Genomic DNA, 24,636 nt, shown 5'->3' with positions numbered 1-24,636 from the left:
AGAACATTTTACCCCAGATTCAGTGGGAATTCAGAGACGTGCACACTCTCATCTTACCCTTGCCCTGCATGACCTCAGTGGAACATAAAGTATTTGGACAAAACAGAGAAGCAGGCCAATGATACATGCCACACAGTCTCTTTTCTTAGGAATCCTAAGAGTCATTTCTTTGAGAGATTAGAAATCAGAAAAATTGAACTTTTCTGACCAACTGTTGTTTTCAATCTCCTGGATATACTGAAGATGATATAGAATTGCTCATATTTCCTGTCTACTTTTAACATAAGAGATAAATTCCAAATTAAGTCTAAAAGTTGCAGATTTTTCTGAGATGCGTTTCACTGTGCTAGGCTCTCTGCTGCACTTAGCCATTTTATCCTAATCTATTCTGGTTTGATCCATTTTCCTTTGTGATTCTTATGCATAACATATAAATTTATAAGCTGTTTTTGCAAAAAAGGTAGGTTATTATATACTCAGCCAGCATGTAAATAAATTATTCAAGGTTTCTAAGGGAAAAATTTCAGCTCTGTTTCTACCAGATCCATACATGTGTATGTATGTGTGCATGTGTTTATACATATATACTTTTTTTTAATTTTTAGTGCTAGGGATTAAACACAGGGCCTTGCATACTAGGCAAGTACTCCATCACCGAACTTACATTACCTCACCCTGTCTATCTATCTACCTACCTATCTACCAATCTCTATATATTTTTTTTTCTTATTTTCTGTGTCTGGATTATCTTTCTAAAATCAGTCCTCTGGCAGGGCACATAGTTCTCCGTCCAACTTGTAATGGGCCTCAGATTTGATCCCTAGCACTAAAACCAATCATATTTGATATCTTGGCCATGCGCATTTTTGGTGAAAGATGAAGGACTTCCTTATCTGCAGATGACATGAGAATGAGCAAGTCCCTGTTCATATCTACAGACCTTGCTTTTCATGTCAACAAACTTGGTAACTCAAGTTAATTATCTCTTTTTGTGTTAATCAATTGGATGATCATTGGCACTTAGAATTTAAGCTCCTAAAATGGTCCAGGAAGTGTTTCAGCATACACAATAACTCTACCTCCAATCTTGCATTCATATATTGAGTAGATATTTTACATATTTAGGTTTTTGCAGTCAAAAATCTTCACTGATTCACACAAATACTTCATATTTAAATATGAAATATGTGCCAAAAGCTCTTGAAATGCTTAAAATCTATAGAAAGACAAGTATACATAAACTGATAAATTGTAATACATAAATAATTCAAATGATGTTGGTATAAATAGGATGTCACAAGACTCCAGAAAAGAAAACCATGAATGGATAGATACATGACACAAGAAAGTAAGAGAAAGAAACCAAGACCAAAGGAAAGATTTTCTTCTTATCTATTTTACAAACAACGGAAGAACAGAGCTAATTACTTCCTTACTTTCCAGCAGTCTTATCTTTCCACAAGGCAGCCCATAGACTTAAATATCAGTTTGTACACCTTAGACACCTTTGCAGAAGCAGTGTCAGTTGCACAGGAAGCCAAGAGGAAAGCAAAGAATTCGTAGAAATTTGCCGTCCTTCTACAACTCATTGGTGAGAAAGTGGCCTGAGATTTTATTGTGGCCTCAGCATTTCAAGTCCATACATAGAAAGCTCAATTATTTCATCACCACATGGAGGTAGAGCAAAAACTCTTCGATGGAAGGGATTATGGAAAAACTAAAGTGAGATACATCAGATAGGCCAAAGAGGCAAATACCACAAATCTCAAATATCTGGACATGTGAATTAGTAACCAATGTTTTGTGTAAAGTGAAGGGGAAAGGGGGAGAAATACATTCTCAGTTTTCTAAAATGAACCTGAAAGTCTTTCTCCTTCAATTAGAAAAAAAAGGGACGATACACTGCACTTAGTCGTTTGATCACTGTGTCACTATCCAATAATGTGTAGCTGTCAGTTAAGACCAGTATTAATAATTGCATTATCAGACTTCCCAGTTGATAAAAGACATTACAACCTCTGTGAATGTTTTATCTGCAACACTGATACTATCACTCTTGGAACTGAGTAGAAGAGAGAGAATGGCATGGCTCCTTGGCGTTGAGAATGGCCTCAGAAAAGTTTTTCCAAATGCATGCTGTGAGGTTATGACAACGAAAGTCCAAGAAACACCCTTCAATCCCTTTGGACAGAAGAATGCTTTGTGGCTGCTGTGCTGGATGCAGAATCCACTAAGTTGAATTACTTTCGACTCACCTCCATCATCCTCTTCAAGAATGCATATTTTAAAAAAAGACAAGTTATTGCATTAAAAATTATTTTATTCTAGCATTTTGCAAGCTACATCAAATCCAACTGTCATATTCAAACTAAAATTCGGATGACTGTTTTCAATCGACTCTTATTAAGTACTCTCGCAGTATATATGACCAATAACATAATATGTTTCATAATGTTTTAAAGTGCCCTAAATTTTAGCATGTGATATATAATATTTCAGTTAAAAAAAGTTGAGAAACACGTTGTAGGGAAGAAAAAACACCAAAATATCATCATAATCAATGATGCAAAGTTGTGCATAGGTTATAAACAATTGTTAAAAGGGCTCTTAATGAAATTCGTTAAATTCACTGCATCTACACCTGTGATCTTAATAAATTTTATAAATTAACATTTAATTTAAAAAATTTAATTAAAATCTTAATAAATTTTAACATAAATAATGTATATATAAATAGACCAATACATTTAGTTGTATGCTTTTTCTTTTAAAACTAAAAACACCTTAAAAAAATAAAAAAAATTAAAAAAAACTGAAAACACCTTTTACTCGTTTGCTTTATTTTCAGGTGCTACTAGATTGGAACTCCCTCATCTCTGAAGATCTTGAGGAACCAGATTAACTGCTCTCTCAGTGTTTTAATAAACAGAGTCCTGCATAGAACAAATGTTCTATATCCTAGCTCTCATTTTCTGTTCATTTCAAGCAGTACTTCTCACCAAGTAGTTACTGAGCAGTGTTTGAAAAGCACTAGACATTTAAAAAGGGACGCAAAGGGCCAAGATTATTAGGTCTTCATGGTGCACTGGTAGAAAACAGGAATAAACACGCTCAAAGACGGATTAGGCTCAGCAAATCTCTGACAAGATGGGTCTCTGCTGGCTTGAAACAGAACTTATAAGAAAAATAACAAAATAATCATAATAATAACAGGAAACAGTGAGCAAGGCACTGCATTCTACGTTTAATACTTTCCCATAAAATATTCAGAATAGCTCTATGATAGTATTCTTGTCACTATTCTATAGGTGACTAAATCGAGTAAATATTTAGGAAAGTTCCTAAAGTCATAATGTTGATAAGTGGTAGAACCCAATCACCATGCCACTAAGTGATTCTTTTTTTACTACAAGTGCGAATTAAGTTTCTAGTGACAATCTTTCTTTCAATAAGCCTAGTGAGGGTATGGCAGAGAGTCAAACTTCTTAACTGTATACGCACACTGACACTTACAAAAGTCTGCTGTGATGAGATCTGTGAACAATATTGATGCCCTTCTATCTACTCTTCATTTGTGTATCAGGAGTCGGTGATTATTTCTGACCAGTCCACCAAGAGAAAATTAACACTTTATGTGCCAAAATGAATTAAAAGCAAAAGATAAAGCAAACAAATTCCATAAAGCATTGTTACACCCAAAATGGTCCTCAATTCTGTATAACATTGCAAAATGTTTCCCTAGAAACAGGCTTGGAGATCATCAATTCTTCTGAGCTCCTACATATAAAGCCCATGCTAATCTCATGTAATCTTCCCATCCAATAGCAAAAAATACTTTAAGACAATAAAATGAACCAATAGAAAAACAAAAGGAAAACTTTTTATTGTAAAGAGAAAAAATAATGACACCAAATTTCAAAAGAAGATAGTAAGAGAGTAACAATGGTTAATACATTGCATATTATTATCTTCAAAGCAGTTGCTTATAAGACACAGGGATGAAAAATTGATCAAATATAGGCATACAAAAAAAATTTAAAGAAAAAAGATAACATCTGAATTTTATATATTTTTTTAAGTTATTTAAGCCTGATAGTTAATGAAAATTATATCCTGCTATCCTGGTTACTTCGGATGGTAAAGACAATGATTTAGAAACCCAAAAGAAATCAGTTAGGTGATAAGGACATTCAGAGAAAGTGCTCTCCAGGGCCATCTTAGCTAGGAGGTGGACATTCAGCTTTTAGTAATGGCTCCAGCTGGATGTTTGAAGCAGGGAACAATTACTGGAGAACTCCAGTATCCTGTCCCCCAACATTGTAACTCAGCAAACTCAAAAGTAAGGAATAAAACTCTTCATCTTCAAAAGACTCCCAGTGAGTACTGCATACAGACATTACGTTACACACTCCCAGAGCACCTGCTGTGCAAAGTCCTACCTGTCTCAGCATCCTTAGGCCTGCATTCTTCATCAGGAGGTCTTGACGGTGGCCACCCAGATGGGACTCGCCTGGGAAACTGGCCTTCTGTATAATCCAGGGTGTGTGGGGGTTGACTAACCGCAGCCCAGGTATAAAGCTGATCTTGCTAAATATGAAAATTAAAAATATATATGTGGTTAATTCAGTGTTAAGGAAAAAGACTGATAAATTGCAAAATCACTACTATGCAGAATCTAGATTACTGTCTGATGGGAGCCGTGGTCACTCCCACCAATGACTGGACCCTGCAGAGTAGAGATGGCATGTTCATTTACATGGGAATAAATCTTAGTTGGGCAATTTGCTTTATAAGATGCTATCAGCATCACCCTTGTTCCATTATCCATGAGCCCAGCAGATCCAGATTTAAGTGAGAAAAATGTGGCAGCCATATCCCAGCCACTCCAGGAGGTACATTCTGCCACCGCATAGCGAAAGTCTGCATAAGGGGGGAAGTATAAAGAAATTGTCTCGACATGCACGTTCTTTGATTTCTTCACGGGTGCTTTAAAATCGACCTGAAGACTGAATTAAGTAAAACCTGTCTCAGGCCAGCAGAGGGCTCTCCCTCTTGTCATACTGACTGAGCCAAGCTATGCTTGGCTGTGACCTCTGAGTCTGCTGGGTCCATTGAAGACAGCTAACAACACCCACCTTTTTAATAATGTCTTCTGTAGGAGACAACTCCGGTGTTAGAATTTCACAATTCTGCCTGAAGAATTCAAACAGATGGATGGCACTGGAGTGTGTGTGTGTGTGTGTGTGTGTGTGTGTGTGTTTTAATCTTAAGGACAACATGAATTGTGTTGATCAGAGTTGCTTTTTATACATTGTCTATCATAAAACTTGAAATAAGTACATGGCCTACCTGTCACATTTTGGGATTCCAGAATGTATGTTTTTCCTCTTTTTTCCTTTAACTTTTTCTCTGACAGTATAGTTTTGTTCCATTTGTTGTACCTGTTTTTTACTAACCTTTGGACTGTGTGTGACTAAAGACATTATCACAATTAGGGAAATTATATAAAGTCCATCTGTTTATTAATTGTAACTTTTTCAAATCACTTATAAGATGAAAGACTGGATAAAAAGTAGATTTACTGATGGTAAACTGAATTGAACTCACAATACTTTGGTTTACATTTATCATTTAATTATTGAAAGAATTAGGATGATTCTACAGAATTGTTTTGAGGTGACAGATAGGTATGGTAATAATTAACCAGAACCACAGCAACAAGCATCCACACTATATGTGATTTTCTAATTTTCGTCTATTTTCTGTAGCTATAATTATAGGTCACATGCTTTTGATATCACACAGATTTTTTTAAGTAACTGCATCATCTTCACACTGATATTTCTGCTTCAGTCTTCACACTCAACAGTACAACATCACTCAACATCACCATTTAAGAAGTTTTGGACAGAATACATACATGCAATCACCCAAAGCATCTCTAGCTCAGTTTAAGAGAATTCTAAAACTAGATGTAGATTTTAAAATGATAAATACAAAAGAATGATAAAATAATATCAGAAAAACAAATCCCAGGGTGAGCTGGAATCACTGAAATGCTTAAAGATAACATAAAGCAGAATGGGGATGTAGCTCAGCAGCACAGCGCCTGCCTGGCAAGTACAAGGTCATGAGTTCTATTACTGGTACCAAAAATAAATAAATAACTAAAGATAACAAAGTATTCTCTTGGTCATGTTCAGGAGAAGCACTAATATCACTAGCAAGGAGACTGCAAATTTTCTTGAGAGGAAGTTAGCATCAAAAGAATGTAAAAACTTATTCTTTGTGCCGGGTGTGGTGGCTCACACCTGTAATCCCAGCACTCGAGAGGGAGGCTGAGGTGGGAGGATCGTTGCACATTCAAGACCAACCTGGGTTACAAAGTGAGCTCACGGCCAGCCTGAACTGCATAGTGAGACCCCATCTCAAAAAAAAAAAAAAAAAAAAGATTCTTCTTGAGACAATTCTTACAGAACTTTTTCCCTAAGGAAAAATAAACAGTGATAAGCAAAACTATGCACATATTAGAATATATTTATTCCAGTGTATTCCTAAAGTATAGAATTTGAAAAAATTTAAATATGAATAAAAAGTAATAGCATGCATATATGGTAGGGTGATCAAAAGCTTTAAAATTACATCTCACTGGCAAAGCAAAATGGCAGTGAGGTAATCCAGTGATTCCATTCCCTCAAACACATCAGTCTGAACAGGTAACCTTACATCAAACCACCATCATCACAAAAGCAAAGAAAGTTGGGTTAGAGTCTACACTGCCTGACTTTGCTGCCATAAGAAAAGATGCAGTGAAGAGACACAAAGACATTCCTGCATCACTGCTCCCCAACTCCAAGCAGAGTAGGGGCACAGAGGAGGAGGTAAGTGCAGGCCTTGTACTTGAAACCCAGTACCAGGTCTGCCACAGTGACAGGCAGCACTTGGCAGAGCTCCACAACCCCTTCACGCAGACCAAGACGCAAAGATCACCCCAACTGAAAATAGGTTAGGTAGGCAGCTAAATGACTAGGTGACTTGAGTCTAAATATTCCCCAAAGGTAAGCTGATAAGTTTCTGGAAGGTAATTAATATGGAGGGCCCTATCTTCATGAAGTGGATTAATCCACTGATTGAGATCTTAATCTGATGATGCTGAGTAGTGGTTGGGCAGTGATAGGTAGTGTTTGTTGGGAGCAAGTGGACTATGGGGCTATGACCTTAGATATGACTACTGCTCAGTCTTTTCCTCTCTGAATTTTTTCCTTTCTCTCTGCTTCCTGGCTGCTGTGAGGTAAGGAGCTTTATTCTTCCATGCCCTTTGGCCATGGTGTTCTGTCTTATCTCAAGCCCAAAGCAATGGAACCAGCCAACCACGGACTAAAACTTCTCAGATGGGAGCCAAAATACAGCTTTCTTCTTCTAAATAGATATTTCCCAGTAGTTGGTCACTATGACAACCAGCTGACTACCACTGGAACTGTTTCCACCCACTTGTCCTCAAACTCAGGCAGCAGACTGAAGAGCAGGATTCCCCGCATTGCTAGCACAGGACTTCATCAGGGAGCTCATTACTGGGGCTTCTGCGTGAGACTTAGCATAGGCAGAAACCAAAGGCTTAGAAATGTAGGCAAGAGCCCACAGATGCAGTCTCTACATCTGCCCAGCATCAGATGAAGAACTGTACCCTAGGAGAACAGACTCAAGGTTTTCCCTGCATCACTGCCAGTCTTGGAGTGGACCTGGGCACACCCCACAACCACCTTGACTGCATAGGTCCCTGAGGCTTTGAAACTAAGATGTGACCCACTTTATCCCCAGCCTGGGTGGCCAAGGAGCTGTCTGCATCTTCCACCTCACCAGCACAGCTATCCCCATGCCACTGCTCAAGGAAGGAACCTTTAGACCTGCCCAGGCACCAAGCAGAGACCTGTACCTGCAGGGACAGACTTGTGTTTCAGGCCACCTCACTGCCAGCCTCACTGTGGGCCTGGGGTTTTCCCCTGATACTGCTCAGACTATGAGACTCGGATGCAAACTAACCCTGGTGGCCAAAGGCCTGTCATCAGCAATGTTACCCGAATTTTGGGCATCAGAGCATCCAGCAAAACCCCATTTGTTGAAGGTTTGAGCAAGACAGAAAGCACAGAACTCTGCTGCTTAGAATTCACTGCTGAGCTGGTGAAATCCAAAACTGAAAACCCGAAAGGCCTTCATCTCCGCAGCCTAGAGATACAGGAAGAAAGAACCAACATTGAATGAATTAATTCAGTGAATACTGACTTGAGCCTCAGTTGAGCAGCACCTGCGTACCCTGAGTGAGCCTCTGGGTTCAGTACTCAGCACCACACACAAGAGAGAGCACATGAATGCTGTCACTGTGAACACCATGAATGTCTGGAGGGATTTAATAGAGAAAAAGAATTAAAAGAATAGTATGTAAGTTGGCAGTGAAATTTTTAAGTTAAAGAATCTTAAGATTGTTTAGTTTGTCAGGAAACAGGTTTTAAAAAAAAGCCCCTAGAGGTAGAAAACTGACTGATGATTGCCTACCCTGGAAGTTTTAGAGGGAAAAGGGGGTGACTATTAATGACAGGGGCCCTCTGCACAGGATGATGAAAGTATCCTAAATGTGACTATGGTATTTGTTGAACCATGCTGTAAATATAGGAAAAATCACCGAACTGTACACTTTATATGATGAATGGTATGAAATATTCATTATATCTGAATAAAGAGATTATTAAAATAAAAAGGATATAACAGATTAATAGAACTTATTAGAACATTAAGCAGTATAGAATATACCCAGAATATAAGAATTACAAAATGCAGTAGATGTATACATATATTTGTGTTTAACCATATGTGCATATATGCTAGGTATTTGGTCATATATAACCTATCTGTATATGGCTTTCTATATGAGCACACTGAAAAATAATGAAAGAATTTGGAAGTAAGTGATATAGCAGGGAAAGAAAGAAGGCAGAATTGTATGTGCAAAAGATGTTCAAGTAGCAAAAGAAACCAAAATCAAAAGAAAAGCAAAATTTTGTGTTTTAAAATAGTCACTAAACCAGTGTAATGGAGGTGTGTGGCTTTAATCCCATCTACTCAGGAGGCTGAGGCAGGAGAATTACAAGGGAGTTTGAGGTTAGCCTGGATAGTATAGCAAAGCCCTTCTCTCAAAAAAAAAAAAAAATTAACAAAAGAGTTACTAAAAGAAGAATAAAATTATAAGTTTCAAACTACCTAGAGAGTAAAAGGAAACAGTAAAAAAAAAACCTACTTGATAAATAACAAAAGATAATGAGATAAAATACATAGTATAGTACTTTAAATCCAAATGTTAATTGTATTAAGTATAAATGGACTTAGCAATAGATCAAGAAATAAAAGACTGTCAGACCTGACAAAAACTGAAACCCATACCTATGTCTTTATAAGGCATACAACCTAAAATCAAGGACATATAAAAGATTGATATGAGGGAAAGGATTTAATATATGTTACACCAAAGAAATTAAGTATAGCTGTATTAACAAAAAGAAACTAAGATAAGAAAGCATATAAAGAAAGATAATAGAAGACTTCCATCTATAAAAATTAAAGAAATTTTAAAAATTTTAAAAATGTAAATGTATATGCATCAGTAAAAATAATTTCAAAGTAAATATGGCAAAAATTAATAGTTAAGGAAAGAAAGAGATAGATCCACAAACAGTGGAAATGGCTTTCTCAGTAGCTGCCAGACTGAAAATAAGTCAGTAAGTAAGATCTCGACATGACCAGCAAACTTAAGTAGGACATTTAACCCCCAGCACTTCTTTCAACCACACATAGCACACTGATAAAAGTGGATCACAGCATGGGCTATAATAAATCTTAACAAATGGCAGCACCCTGAAATAACTAAAAGAATCATGCCATAGCAATGCAATTATATTTCAAATTAATCTTTTTAACAAGCAAAACAAGTCTCCATTTTTGGAAACAAAACAGTACAATTCTAAATCACCTGTGATTCAAAGAAGCCACCACATAGAATCAAAAGTAGAAAGTATTTTTGGAAAAATAATGAAAATACCACATGCCATCACTTGTAGGATGCAACTAGTTATGCTGAGAGAAAAATGCTGAGGTCTAAATGTACATATTTTAAAAAGAGAGAGAGACTGAAAAACACTAAGTTAAATTAGAATTCAGAGAGGTGAGGGTATAGGCATGGTGGTACATGGTAACCCCAGAACTCTGGGAGGCTTAAACAGTAACACTGAACGTTTGAGCCCAGCCTGGGCAACCGAATGACTTAGACCATGTGTCAAAATAAAACACAGCTGGGGATGTCAGTGGGAAGGTTCTGAGTTCAACCTCCAGTACTCACCCCAAAACAAGAATTTAGCAGGGAAGGAAAATCTCCACAGTTTAATCCAAGGAAAAGAGTTGAAAAAAAGTACTTGTAAAATAATAGATAAAATACTAGCAAAGTACAAGATTAAAGCACTATGAAAATAGTCTTCAAAGAAGTCCTCTAAAAAAGCAAATAAAATGGAACACCATTGACAAGTAACGGATAACCAGTAGAGATACAAGTAAATAACGTAGTATATTGCACATTGTTATCTCAGTTATCCAGTTCAGGTTACAAAATCTGGATAGAAAAGTGATCAAACAAACAATGACAGCACAAACTCTTCTTTTTGATGAACTAAGAGAGATCAGTAGTATAGTTACCTATCTAATGTACATATATATATATACATATATATACATACATACATAAATTATGTTAAATAGTGTTAATTTCCTACTTCTTTTCTTATTGGAAATTCTGTATCATTTCTGTCCTTTTTTTTCTGTTTTACTTTTTTTAATTAAAAATTAAGGGGGCTGGGGATTTAGCTCAGCGGCATAAGCGCCTGCCTTGCAAGCAGGCAGTCGTGAGTTAGATCCCCGGTACCGATAAAAACGAAAAAGACAAAAAAAAAAAAAAAATTAAGATAAAAGAAATAATATCAAAAATGAAAAAATACCAATCCCATAATTATTAAAGCGGTAAGAAGATATTAGAATAACTTTGTATCAAAAGCATTTAAGTATTAAATAAAATGGATACATTTAAAATGCAACTAAACCAAAAATAGAAAATGTAAAGGATTCCATCACTTTTATGTTCTTCATGGTGCCTTAAATATTACTTGTACAGAGGCCCAAATAAGGAATTGTTTCCCCTGTAAAGATGGACTTGCTTCTGCACAAGCGACTCACTGCTTTGTTATTTTGTCTTCCACATTTAAATCTACCATCATCCTAAAAGAAATTCTGTTTGGGAGATGGCAATCATAGATCACTCTATTTTCTGTTTGACTATCCAGTTGGGTAACCCCATCCCGTTTATTTAAAAGGCTCTGATATAGTAGTGCCTTTGTCATTAATCAACTTGTCTACACAGCTGAAAGTCTGTTACATGGGTCTCTAACCCATTCCAGTGTGCATTCCCTTGTATAAATATTAGTCAGCTTGCTTTCTGTTGCACTGCAGTAAGTCTTGGTAGCCTAACAGTACCATTTTTAAGATGATCTTGCTTATTGTAGGCTCTATTAACGTAAAGTTTTGTTTCACTTTGTCACATGCCATTAAAGCACACACACACAGAGGATATCACTCAATTTGAAGAGAAGTAAAAAATCTGAGACTTCTGATCCATCAGTATGATATGTTCATATATTTTGGTCATTTCTAATTTCATTTATAAAAGTTTGAACAGTTTTTGCAGAGGCGATGGATTTTTTTTTTTTTTCTGAAGTACTGGAAATCAAAACCGGGACCCTGTGTGAGTTAGACACGTTCTCTGCAGCTGAGCTGTACCTCTAGTCCCCAATTTTTATTCAGTGACTTCTTAGATATTTATGATTCTTTTAATGCTGCTTTGAAAGCACTATTTGTAAAAGACTTAAAAGTTTATGCTTTCTGATAGAGAATGTAATGGATTTCTGAATACTGATTTTGAATTAGTGACTATAGAAATTTAATTATTTTGAATAATCTGTAAATTTGACACTTTATGTATGAATATATTTTAAAATTTTATATAATCATGTCATGAAATAAGGCCAATTTATTCCTTCAGTTTCTTAATTCTTTGCCCTCAAGACTGGGTGGTCACCGCTGTGTCCTCTCTTGCACGGTGGCCCCCCCTCACGCTGTTGGGCACACTTCTTTTCCTACTGTTACTTGGCCCACATTCACCTGTAGAGCTTTTTTTCCTCTACCTTTCAGAATTCTTTGCTACCATTAAAAAAAAATGACTGGATAGAAATAATTGTTAAATATAAGACAGAACTATGAAAATATGGCACTATAAGACAAATACCTATAAAAATGTTTGGGGTAGCAATTTTGTAATTGCCTTTTATGCATGAATTTTCCTTCTGTGCTCAGTTTCCTAAGAATTTCTGTCAATAATTAATGACACATTTTTATCAAATGCACTTCGGATTGTCTCTACTGAGAATTATCATGAACTTTTTTTCTGCTTTGTTGTATTAATATAGAAAACTACAAAGATTTAACTTTAAATAATAGGCCTACCTTACTTTCCTAGCATTAACCCATCTTGGCTGTGATACATAATTTAACTGACTTTAAAATATGAAACCAGGTTTCCATTCCATTTAGACATTACTGTATTAAATCTGCAAGTGTTTTGTTAAGGAATATTTTATTTGTATTCATCAAGTATTCTATCTGTTTGCTCTTTGATTACATCTGGTTCTGGTATCAAAGAATTTGTCTCAAAAATAAGCTGGGACTCTTTTGTTCCTCCTCTATTTTATAAAAGAACCTACATATGACTTGTATTATTTCTTCTTTGAATATTTGGTAGAATTCACCAATAAAGCCATCTGGGCCCAGAATTTCCTTGTTTTGTTAATAAACCTGCTTTACTGATGACTAGAAAATAAATAAAAAATAGTGGGGGTGGGAGGATAAAAGCAAAAAGAAAGTTTGTGTTTATATACATGCACAATATTCTTATACCTCAAGAGAGCTAAAAAGATTTATAAAGCTCAGAGGAGACCAATAAATGAGTATTCATCAGAGCTATTGACAAATGAAATAGGAGCGCCCCATAGTATGTTCTCAGACTTTAACGATGGTGTGGATAGGCTTTCTGATATGGCTATGAGGTTGTTATAGTTTGTTTCACTTTGAAGATTCTGTTAGTTTATTTCACTAAAGTTCCAGTTCTTATGCAGTCAGTACAAAGCAATAACCACCAACTTTTGGCTGAGTAAGGAATACCACTCGAAATCCATAACCAAAAGACAGAACTAATGGCTCAGGTGCATCAGGAGTGGGGCTGTTATTCTTCAATGCAGAAGCTTAATGAGTTAGAAATAAGAGCAAAAGAAAAAAATAAGAGGTAGAACCTAGAAAAATGGATTAATAGCGATCTACTAATACAACAAATTACTAAGAGAAGACCCAAACACATATGTTTTGTCTCTAATGAGGCTAAGGCAACTCTGTTTACCTAGTATAGTACATGTAAGACAGATACAAAGAGAAGTTCTATGGAGTAAATTTAGTAAACCACAGGAAAGGCAGTCTATATAATTAGTTACTTGGACAAACAGCCAACTTCTTAAGACTCATTGTTCACCTACTTCTTGGTTATCATAAGAACATGCTACTATCAACTGCACAATACAAATCTCAAAATCTCAGAGTCAAGGGAAACAGAACAGGGTCAAGAGTTGGGGAAATAATGCACTCACCATATATACTGTACCAGAAAGCTACATCCTCACCCTCAAAACCTTTGGGTTTGCTCTAGACAAAAGAGTAAGTAAGCTTCTCCCACACCAACTGCACATAAGAAGCTGGAAACAGTCTGCCTCCAACTCTGATTATCTTTACAGAGGATGCAGTTGGTCAAACGATGACTGCTGTTAACCCAACTAGCTGAGCAATCAGCTAGAAAGAAAGAAAATCACATATGCTCTCTTGAGAGACCCCAAGATCTTTGTGTTTGGTTGGGAAGTGGGGGTCTTCATGATGAGGAGAGCAAGAATTAAGAAACCAAAGAATAGGTTACAAATACATTAAGAATACAAATGTACTATTAATTAGCTTGATTCTTAAGAGGTGTTAAATCTGAATGGAAGTAATCAGCTAGCAATATTCAGCTTGTCCTTCTACCACACAGGCACTATGTAAAAATATATATTTGTGTAAGAGATATATGAGAGGCCAGGAGGAAAGTTAATTATGAATCCACCACTTATGGGATGGTTAGACTCAGTAAGTAATGCCTCAGATATCTTGAGACACACCTGTAAGAGCTTCTTGGTAGGTAGATCAAATTTGTGCCTAGGGAAAGATGAGTTATGTGGTTTATTTTTTTGAGAAACAAAATTGACCCATATTTAGAGGTTCATTTCCATTCAACATGACATCTGAATTGTTGCCTTTGATAAAAAAAAAAAACCCACCCCACTCAAGTCTAAATGTCTCTCCCTTTCCTAGTCACACGTTAGTGAGGAAACATACTTAGCCAACCTTGTGGTATTAATAAATTCCGTAATATCAGTAATGTGTGGAGTATGACCCAGGGAAGTTAGCCGCCCTATGCAAGGTCATGTAAGTCCTGCAGAACAAAGCCTCATTTTCCTGTATCTAATAAGCATATGGGTTCTCCTATATTAGAAGGTTGACTTTAATACTTTGGAGTCTTGAAAAATAATGTTTTTTTTTAAATTCAAACTGAATTTAACTTGGCATCCTGACTGAATTAAATATTTAAAGTGTCTTTTTAAGAATTATCTAGCTGAAAGAAATAAAAAGATCAAATGATAAGTGCAAGATCATATAGCAGTTAAGGAATACTTTTGGAGTTAAAGGAAATTAATTTTAAACCCTGGCTTCTACTGTTAATCTTAAACAAGTTAATTAATCTCCCTGAAATGCAATTTTCCCTATGGAATATGGGGACATGATAAGTTTTTGCAAATCATGGTGCCTCAATTTTACAGTATGCATTCAATCACAACACCAACCACACTTGTTAGTAAGTTATTAGGAACATTACAATTTTACCTTTAATAGTCCAGACAAGATGTTTGACCCTTTTATGTTATGACACTTCTGAAAAAAGTGAAAATAAATCACACAGGAGAGCAGTACACAGCCATTACCAAAGCTATTACTTCTCCGTGACTGAGATGTCTTTTTTTTTTATTTTAAAGGGGGTGAAATTAAATACAACACAACAGAACAAAATAGGACATAAGAAAGCAATGTAAGAGATATAAATCTCAAAACTAGACAACCTGAGATCTTCACTGTCTATTATATTGTCTCCCGTTTTCTTTCAAATAGTTGTCCATGTCTTTGCATACAGAGAATTCATACAAAACAACATAGCATAAAAGTGATCCAAACAGAATGAGGAAGGCGATTTAGGTCTTCAAAACTAGACAACAAGGGCTGGAGATTTAGCTTAGCAGCATAAGCGCCTGCCTTGCAAGCAGGCAGTCGTGAGTTCGATCTCCAGTACCGATAAAAAGGAAAAAGACAAAAAATAAAATAAAAATAAAAACTAGACAACAGAAAAGTCACTAATGGCTGTCCTAGAGTCTCTCGTCCTCTTTAAAATATCTGTCCATACTTTCATGTGTATTGAAGTTCAACAAAACAAAACAGGCAGAGGGGGAGGGGTTGCTTGGTTTCCTGGTGCTCCAGGTCCCAGCATGGCATGGGTCCCAGTGAATGAATGACTGAAATTTCAAGATAAACACTGAACTAATATAATCATGACCAAGAAAGTATCTTACCAAAGCCATTTTCTCTTGCGGATTACTTATTCTGCACACATACTTCAGTTCTCTGGAGGAAGTTATAAACTAGGAAATGGTATAACTAGTTATAATCCTTTCCATAGCTTGAGAAGATGGTAATATAAAGTATTAGCTATTAGTTAACCACTATAGAGACACAATAACTTGTCATTTAAATAAATAATAAATCCTGCTAGGTGGATATATTATTTTATAAAAATCAATGGTCAAATGCCTTTTACTACACACAAAAATACTTTTCTTAATTTTCATTTCTTTAGGTCTTAGAAAGGACAATTAAGAGTAAACAAAGTCAGGCATAGTAGCATCTGCTTGTAATTCCAGCACTTGGGAGGCTGAGGAAGGAGGATCACATTGAGTTCAAGGCCAACCTGGACTACATAGCCAGATCTTGTCTCAAAAAAAAAAAAAAAAAAAAAAAAAAAGCAAATGAACTTTAAAAATTAGTAATTCTATTGTTATCCACTCTCTTTAAGGATTTTAAAAGCTTGTTCAAGTATCAGTGTAGGATGGCGGACAGATAACAGCTGGTTACAGAGGCTCCCTGAGATAGTCAAGTTAGAATTCAACATAATACAGAGTGGGAGCCTCAAACAAAGGGAGATGAATTCTCTCGTCCTAAGAAGAAATTAAGGTGACTTGCTGACCATCCGAGGTCCCGCCACGACTGGCTGACACCTTGACTTGCCAGGGTCCCGCTGCAACATGCAGAGGTCCCGCTGTGCCTTGCTGAGGTCCCGCCACACCTTACCAGGGTCCTGCAACAACTGGCCAGGGTCCCACTGCGACTTGCCAGGGTCCTGCCACAACTTGCTGAGCCATCTGAGGTCCTGCTGCTTCGACTCACTGGAGGCACAGTTGCATTGAGTTCGAGGGTCAGTGAGCTGAACAAAGAGCTGAGTTGGCAGGGAGCCTACATTGACCTGTGGTGAGTGACGGGAGTGGAGCCATTCCATAAATAGGGGGGCTCCGGCAGATGACATTCTGGAACGGGGCAGGACTGGCAAGTACAAGGGATAGCAGTGACTTCAGTCAGTAGTTCCATTCCCCAATGAGATTGGTGGGTCATGTGACCCAGCTGAGACTCAATAGGTTATCTGAGGTCAAGTCCCTGCAGGTGGTGCACACTAACCACAATGGCTCAGTGGGGCCTCAGAGGTTTGGCTGTTCCGGAGGGGAGGTGGCCCAAAAGTATTACAGTAGTGCAGGCCACAGCAGCTTGACTGATCTGGAGGGGAGGGGCCAGCATATGCTGTCCCTGTCTGCAACTCACTAGCATATGGCAGTGGGAAGGGTCATCTAGCCAGTGCACTTCAGAAGAATTGTAACCAACAAAGAAAGAAACTAGGGCCTCCTGGAAGAAGTAAAAAAGATGGGAAGAGAAAGCAAAAACAAAAAGTCTCCAGGTCCCAACCCTGAGAACATTGACTCAGGACAGGTAAATACAAAGGAGAATGAGAACAGCAAACATGCAGTATCAGACACGGCACCAGTGGACATAAAGAGATATATTCGGGACCTCATAGATGAGTTCAGAAGTGAAATATTTAGCCAAATAAAGCAAGATATAAGATGATTAATAAAAGAGATACTAAGTGCCCCTCAAGCAGACACAGATGGAAGAAGGGAGGAACTCAAACAAAGGAAAGAACCATTTGGTGAAGAATATTTAAAAAAGTATAGAATACATGAAGCAGATTCAAAGAGATCACCAGGAAATTAAAAACTTTATGGAAAAATGGCAAATCTGCTTGAAAGAAACTAAGGACAGACTATCCAAACTAGAGGACAATTTTGCAATGTGGGAGTATGAAAGCGAAAACTTTTTAAAAATAACAATGAAACAAGCAGTAACAATACAAAGGCTAGAAGATGAGAAAATGATCTATAACTTGAGAATAAAGAATGTAAATGAAGAAGCTGGGATACAAACAATTGAACTACAAAGGTTATTCATGGAAATAATTAAGGAAAACTTCCCAAACATGGGAAAAGGAAATGATATTCTGATTCATGAGGCACACAGAACTCCAGTCACCTACAACCAAAACAGAGCTACACTCAGGCATAATCAAGATCCCAGAAATTCAATATAAGAACAGAATATTAAAATCTGTTAGAGACAAGAAAGAGATAACCTACAGAGGAAAGCCTATCAAAATAACTGCAGATTTTTCGACACAAACCATCAAGTCAAGAAGAACCTGGAGCAAAATATTCCAAGCCCTGAAAGAAAATAACCTCCATCCCAAATTGATATAGCCTGCTAAACTGTCTCTAGAAATTAATGGAGAAACAAGATGCTTCCAAGACAAAGAGGAACTTGGGAAATTTGCAACCACCAATCCAACTCTACAGAGAATACTCCAGGGCATTCTAGAGAGAGAGAAAAGTACTAGGGTTCCAGGAACAGCGGTAGAGAGGCCTCAATGAATGGAGCAGAAAACAGAATGCATAAGATAAGCAGACAACTGATGGCAAAAAAAGAGCATAACAGAAATGAGGCAGAGAAGATTTTATTCAAAACTGATATGAGTGATAGTATCAAGTCTGAGAGTATAGGCAACTACACTGAAGATGACAAGACTCAATGATACACATTCTAGTTTGATAATTCCATTTTTGAAGTTCTATACTATATACAAAGTTGTGTTTTTACTAATACTGTTAAGTACTGACATGTTCAATTATACTATGTCTGATGATATAGCCAAATCTGTTGGAGATAAAAAGAGACAACACAGAAACTATGGTAGAACGATTTGTACAATCGTCTTATGTGTATTTCATTTCATGTGTTTATAGGAATATGTTTTGTTTTGCCTTGCTTTGTTTTGTTTCTCCCTCTAATATAGAAAAGATAGAAACACATGTTAAGACTCATGCATGTGTAGAATCTATAAACAGTTTATGAGTATGAGAACTGATATATGACACATGATGAAATGAACAGATACTTTGCAGAAAAAGACACACTAAAATACCCAGTGCTGATCCTGGAGTGTCATAATGTGGAACCCAGCAATAGTATTATTCTTCGTTCAGAGTGCTATTAGCCTGCTTGGGTTTATTCAATCTCAACATAATTGAAGATATGGATAACTACATGTATGTTTAAGTGTATAGGATTGATAACCATATTTCTAAGTTTTTGTTGGATAGTTGAACAGATCTGGTTGCAATCTCACTGTTTGAATCCCCACTTTATAAGCTCACTTTGGTATCTTGAATAACTATTTGTAAGAAGACAATTTGTAATCATCAACAAGTGATTTATTACTGTTTTCCTTTGAAATTATGTATAATTTCTACCCGTTTTCTGTTTTGTTTAGTCTTTCTTTAAATTAAATTTTTAAAAAAAGACACTACAGTACCCAGTGCTGATCATGGAGTGTCATGATGTGAAATCAAGCAATACTATTATTCTTTGTTCAGAATGATTTTAACCTACTTTAGTTTGTTTAATCTAAACATAAATGAAGATATGGATAACTGCATGTATGTTTAAGTGTGTAGGATTGACAACTATGTTACTAAGGTTTGTTGGACAGTTTAACAGAACTGTTTGCAGTGTCACTGTTTGAATTCCCACTTTACATGTTCCATTTTTGTATCTTGAACAACTATTTGTAAAATGAAAACATGTAAACAACTAGTGATTTCTTATTATTTTTTTCTCTGAACGTGTGTATTATTTCTACCTATTTTCTGTTTTGTTTAGTCTTTCTTTAAATTTTTTAAAAAACAAAAAACAAAAAAAAAGTATCAATGTAACTTTTTTGTTGCTGCTCCTAAAACTTAATTTTCTTCTTGTCTTCCCTATGTATTATTCAACTGATGATTTCACATATTAAGCTAACAATCTAAAATATCTCACTGTTCTGTAAACACTCAAATACCACTCCTTTTTGGTCAAAACATTTCACTTTATTGTTCCTAGATACAGACACCAAAGGAACCTTTTCTATCTTTCATGAGGCGCTCCCACCACAAAGCAGATTCTGTCTCCCTGCCATCCGGGAACCACTTAGGATCTCCAGCCAGACAGCTTCCATCTTTCTAATGCAGCTGATGGGAGTAGCTTTTAGAATTTCCTCCTATGAAGTATGTTCACTGTCTCCATTTAAGAGACCAAATCTGCTGTTTCTGTCTCCTGCCACACCATTACCGGAACCAGTTTCCTGATTCAGCACCTCCGCCTCCCACTTCCCCCGAAACACAGCGTGAGCAGCCAAGATGGATTAAAACACAACTCCTCAGCAGGCATGTATCTTTGAAACAGGGAATCAATGCATTTTAAGTACCTTAAAGGAAGTTTTTCTAAATTAAGAATGATTTGAAATTTAAACAGCTTTTGATCTACTTCAGTATAACCCTTAGTAATACATATTTATAAAAATCCCAAGTTTTAGCTATCATTAAAAAGATTATGGTATCTAACTGACTTAGATACACCAGTATACACTCAGTTTATTTTCCTATGAAGAAGCTAAGGAGTTCTTTAAAGATTAACAAACTGCAAATTGTTCATCAAAGTTTTTGAGGATGTGAAACATCAAAAGTGATCTCTCAAAGTACTCCGCGTTCAATCTGCCAAAGCAGAAGCTTTGGTCTTTGACAAGCTTGACCTAAATCCAGTAAGTCACCAAAATTAAACCTTCCCACATCCAATATGGCCCCGGAACTCCCCTCTCATTCATTCCTATCCTTTGCATCCTCAGACTTCTTTAAAGAGTTCAATGATCTCTTAGTCATGATTTCCTTGTAGCTTCTCTTCCACCACGGCAGTAAATTTTCACCATCAAAAAACTAAGACAAGCATGTTCATTTCTTTGTACTTAGAGTTTCTGAGACCTGTAATGAATCAGAGGTAGAAGCAGGACTGCTGAAGAGTGTAAAGATGTCCTTAATGATGCTCCTCTGTTCGTCCCTTTCCATCCTTCACAATCACCCTTTGTTTCTGCCATCACTGGGCTTCACCATTTCCTCCTGAATGTGCCTGGATCTTTCAGAGCTCCAGGGCTCTAGGGCACAGATTAATTTTCCTCTCCCAAACAATTTGCCTTTTCCAACTCGCAAATTCCTACTCAACTTTTCAGTGCAGGTTGAAATGCCGTCTTTCTAGAGTGAAGTTCTTCTTCCCCAGGAAGAATCAACTACTTCACCTCCTGTGTTCCACAGTATTTATACCAGTACTTCCTCTGTTAGAGCTATGAGTGTTTGCTCACACATTGTGAGAGCAACAACTAGAATAGAATACACACTCTTCTAAGACTAGGACCATGTATTATTCTTAAATGGGAAGATGCTGCAGGTGCCATTTATTCTCTGTTAGATTTATCAAAATCTAATACAAGGTGCATGAAACTCAAAGGAGGCAACTTGTGAGATTTAATCATAGCTCCATCTTCTTCTAGAAATTTAACTGTTTAATCCTGGCTTCCCCACCTATTAAAAGAAAATCAACCAGTTCAAGAAATGCTTTTTAAGAACTAAGGGAGACTAAATGAGCTAACACAGCATATGAATTTTGTTAGGCTAGAATGAATATAAAAACAAAATCAAGGATGAAATGACTCTGGAAATGACCTAGAAAACATCATGAGCTCTCCATATCACCAGTAAGAACCACAGTTCATGTAAAACAAGAGAGCTGACCACTGCTGCATGGTAAAAACAAAGCAAATCCAAAACTCAAGATCATTTAGGGATTTGACCACATACTCGGTAACAGTCTCTTCAGAAGTGAATGGTACTTTCTCTGATCTTCACCAAAACCTCTTTTACTTTCCTTATTGGACAGATGAAATAAGTAATTTACACAAAATCATAGAGCTACAGGGTGAGTAAGGCAGAATTCAAATCCAAGTAGGCGAAAAATAAAATAAAATAAAGAAGACCGTGTATCTCAGGAAAGGTGCCCATGGTGTGGTAAGTCAAAACAAGATTCCCCTGGATAGGGTTATGAACAAAAAGTTCTGGAGGAAGAGAAGTATTAAAAATATTTGGAAAGTAAAATTTTTTTTTAAATTTGAAAACTACTATATTAAAAGGCAAAACCATGAAGGAAGACCTTTCAAAAAGGAAAGAAAATCAGCAAATTGGGGACAAAGAATTATGGGGCAGAGTGGTGGGGTGGGGAGTGGAACAGTGCACCTGTCCACCAAGAGGGAGTGGAAAAAAAGGCAGGAGAAGCGAGGGGCATGGAGTACCTCGAATGCAGTCAGGACCTTTCTTTCATTAGAGCCAGGCATGGTGGCACATGTGTGCAATCACAGCCACTTGGAAGGCTGAGGCAGGAGCATCCTTTGTTTAGGAGTTCAGAGTCAATCCAAACAACATAGCAAGACAATATTTCTTACCCCAAAAAATTTTTAAAAGGAGGAATGGAGAGCTTTGAAGTTTGAGACTTAAAATGAAATAAATCTCACCTGGTTAATCCAAAAATATATCATAACAATAGGAGAATTGAGGGGGTGAATCCAGGAAAGTGGCCTACAGCAGAGTGCTGGTGATGGCCTTATGGGCTTGAAGCAGCTGAAGACCCAAGTGAGAGGTGAGAGAGCACCAAGGCAGACAGCAAAGGTTACAGCCTGCATGACAGATCACAGCCTGCAAAACAGCAGAATAGCAAGGTCACCCCAAGGAAATGGAACTATTTGATGATGTTTTTTAAAGGAATCTGGCTTTAGACATAGCAGATGTAAGAAGCCTGTGAAACACCCCGCTGGAGTCTGTCGACAGGTGGACAGAGATGTCCAGACGGAGCTGGGCAAAGTGAGGGGTGGTAGGAATTTGCACACAAGTGCATATGTATGCTGCTATGTGTGCAGAAAGACAAAAAGAACAGGAGTGGGGAGAGATCGAGGATTTTACACTGGGAAACCTCCACATTTCAGCAGCAGGGAAAAGGAAAGAGCAAAATTGTGTTTTGTAGAAATTCGAGTGATGAATTTTTAGTAAGCCTTGATTAATTGCCTCAAATCTTATCAGAAATAAAGGAAATTCTCTAAATTCAACAAACATACATATCTTTTTAGAAATAGCTTAAATACATTATGGGCAGGATAATAGATAATAATGATCAAAAATAATGATAGAAAAATTGAAGTGACTTCTCCAGAAAGTTTGTAAAAAGATGTCAACATAAGATGAAACCGGGAAATGCACATAAAACTACAAAGGGCCTGGCTAAAATCTACCTAAGATCCCAGCTCAGGGTGGGCTGGGTTGTTGTGGGGAGGAAGACTAGAAGGGAAGGACTGAGATCAGGCAGCAATGGTACAGAACAAAATGCCCATTAAGCCTAGGAAGAAAGCAGATAGTGTAGACAGGGCCTCTGAAAGGTCAAGTGTGTTTCACTGTCACTGTTTCGTGGCTTTCTCCACCAATCCCTGACAAAATCTGAGTCAAAGCAGTAGGAAGTAGCGAGAAGCCAAATAAATACTATAGAAGGTCAGAAAGCTGAGGACCGCAGAAGCATAGCAGGCTTCTCTCTGCCCAATTCTGCTTAGTACAGCAGCAAGGGTTCCAGAAATAGAATTTCCTAAACTGACATTCTAGTCGCATGCTGGTTCCTAAGGATGCTGTCTGTGCTGAATCCTCCAGCGAGCACCAGATGTAGACACACAGAACAGGGCCACTGCGTGGATGCTTCCCTGGCAATGTGGGACAAGCCCGGGAAAAGCAGAGCCTGGCATGAAGCTGTTCCATGAGCAATCACGGGAGCAAACCCAGAAACGGAAGCTGCCCATCACAGAGACAGACCTCTCCTGACTCTCTGGGAGGCAAGATGTAAGAGAGAGAGAGAGAGACAGCAGCAAGGAGAGGCCAGCAGAGACAGAAAGGAGTCGCAAAAGAGTGGATTTCAAAAATCTTTGGCACTACAAAAGGAATCCAATTTTGAGTTAAGAAAAATAGTGAAAAAGACCACCAGGAGAGTAGAAGGGGGAGCGAAGTGCTACTAGGGATCCCAGCCAGGGTATCATGCTTGCTAAGCTAAAATTTTAGTAACTGACCTAAAACTCAGATTCCTAGGTGTTGTGTTCTTTTTGGAAACGTGTTCATAGTATCAAAAGAGCTAAGAGAAGAGCACACAGGTTTGGACTGGAACTACAAAGGCCAGAGTATCAGGACTGACTTAGAGGGAGAGTAAATGTACCAGTTGTAAACATCAGAGCCCACAGAGATATCCCCCCAAAAGAAGAAACAGGAAAAGTGCAGTTGGCCATTAGCTGGATTTAGAGTCACAGCCTTTAATCCCAGGTATTCAAGAGGCTGAAGCAGGGGATCACAAAGTGAAAGCCAGACTGGGTGAACCAGTGAGAACCTGTCTCAAACTAAAATGATGGCAGGGGATACAGTTCAGTGCTAGAGTGTATGCCTCACATGCACGAGGGCGCAGGTACAATCTCCAACACCCAAAAATTTAAATTAAAAAAAATGTTTTAAGTTACACTAAGTAAAAAGTCACATAACCATGTATATGAAATTTCCAAAATAAGCTATGCATGCTGCAAGAGAATCACAATATCAATGCCAGCCTAAGTAGAGTAGCAAAAATCCTTCTCTTAAAACAAACAAACACACAAACAAACAAAAAAAGCAGCTCAGCATGGTGGCACAAGCCTATAATCCCAGCACTCAGAGGCTGAGGCAGGAGGGCCACTGTGAGTTTTAGGCCAGCCTGGGTGACATAGTTCAAAGCAACTACATAGTGAGGCTCTGTCTAAAAAAAAAAAAAAATCCTGCTGGGGAGGAGTATTTGCAAATG

At 37.4% G+C, this 24,636-nt stretch overlaps 1 protein-coding gene across 2 annotated transcripts in view; it reads right to left on the bottom strand.

The window, feature by feature from the left end:
* Positions 1-24,636, bottom strand: part of Fmn2 (formin 2) — a 308,299-nt gene that overhangs the window by 232,666 nt on the left and 50,997 nt on the right. The window contains exons 3-4 of one of the 2 annotated variants that reach the window (XM_063240263.1): positions 4,440-4,587; positions 2,256-2,267 (exon numbers count right to left, since the gene is read on the bottom strand). In XM_063240263.1, the coding sequence (XP_063096333.1) occupies positions 2,256-2,267; positions 4,440-4,587 (160 nt within the window). The remainder of the gene's footprint in view (positions 1-2,255; positions 2,268-4,439; positions 4,588-24,636) is intronic. The other variant, XM_063240264.1, reaches the window with a different exon arrangement.

The sequence above is a fragment of the Cavia porcellus genome, unplaced genomic scaffold (assembly GCF_034190915.1).
Source record: "Cavia porcellus strain 051 isolate PalLab524CR breed Dunkin Hartley unplaced genomic scaffold, mCavPor4.1 scaffold_29, whole genome shotgun sequence".
NCBI classification, from domain to species: Eukaryota; Metazoa; Chordata; class Mammalia; order Rodentia; family Caviidae; genus Cavia; species Cavia porcellus.
The sequence above is the reverse complement of the archived record's forward strand: the minus strand, read 5'-3'. Positions and strand labels throughout refer to the sequence as shown.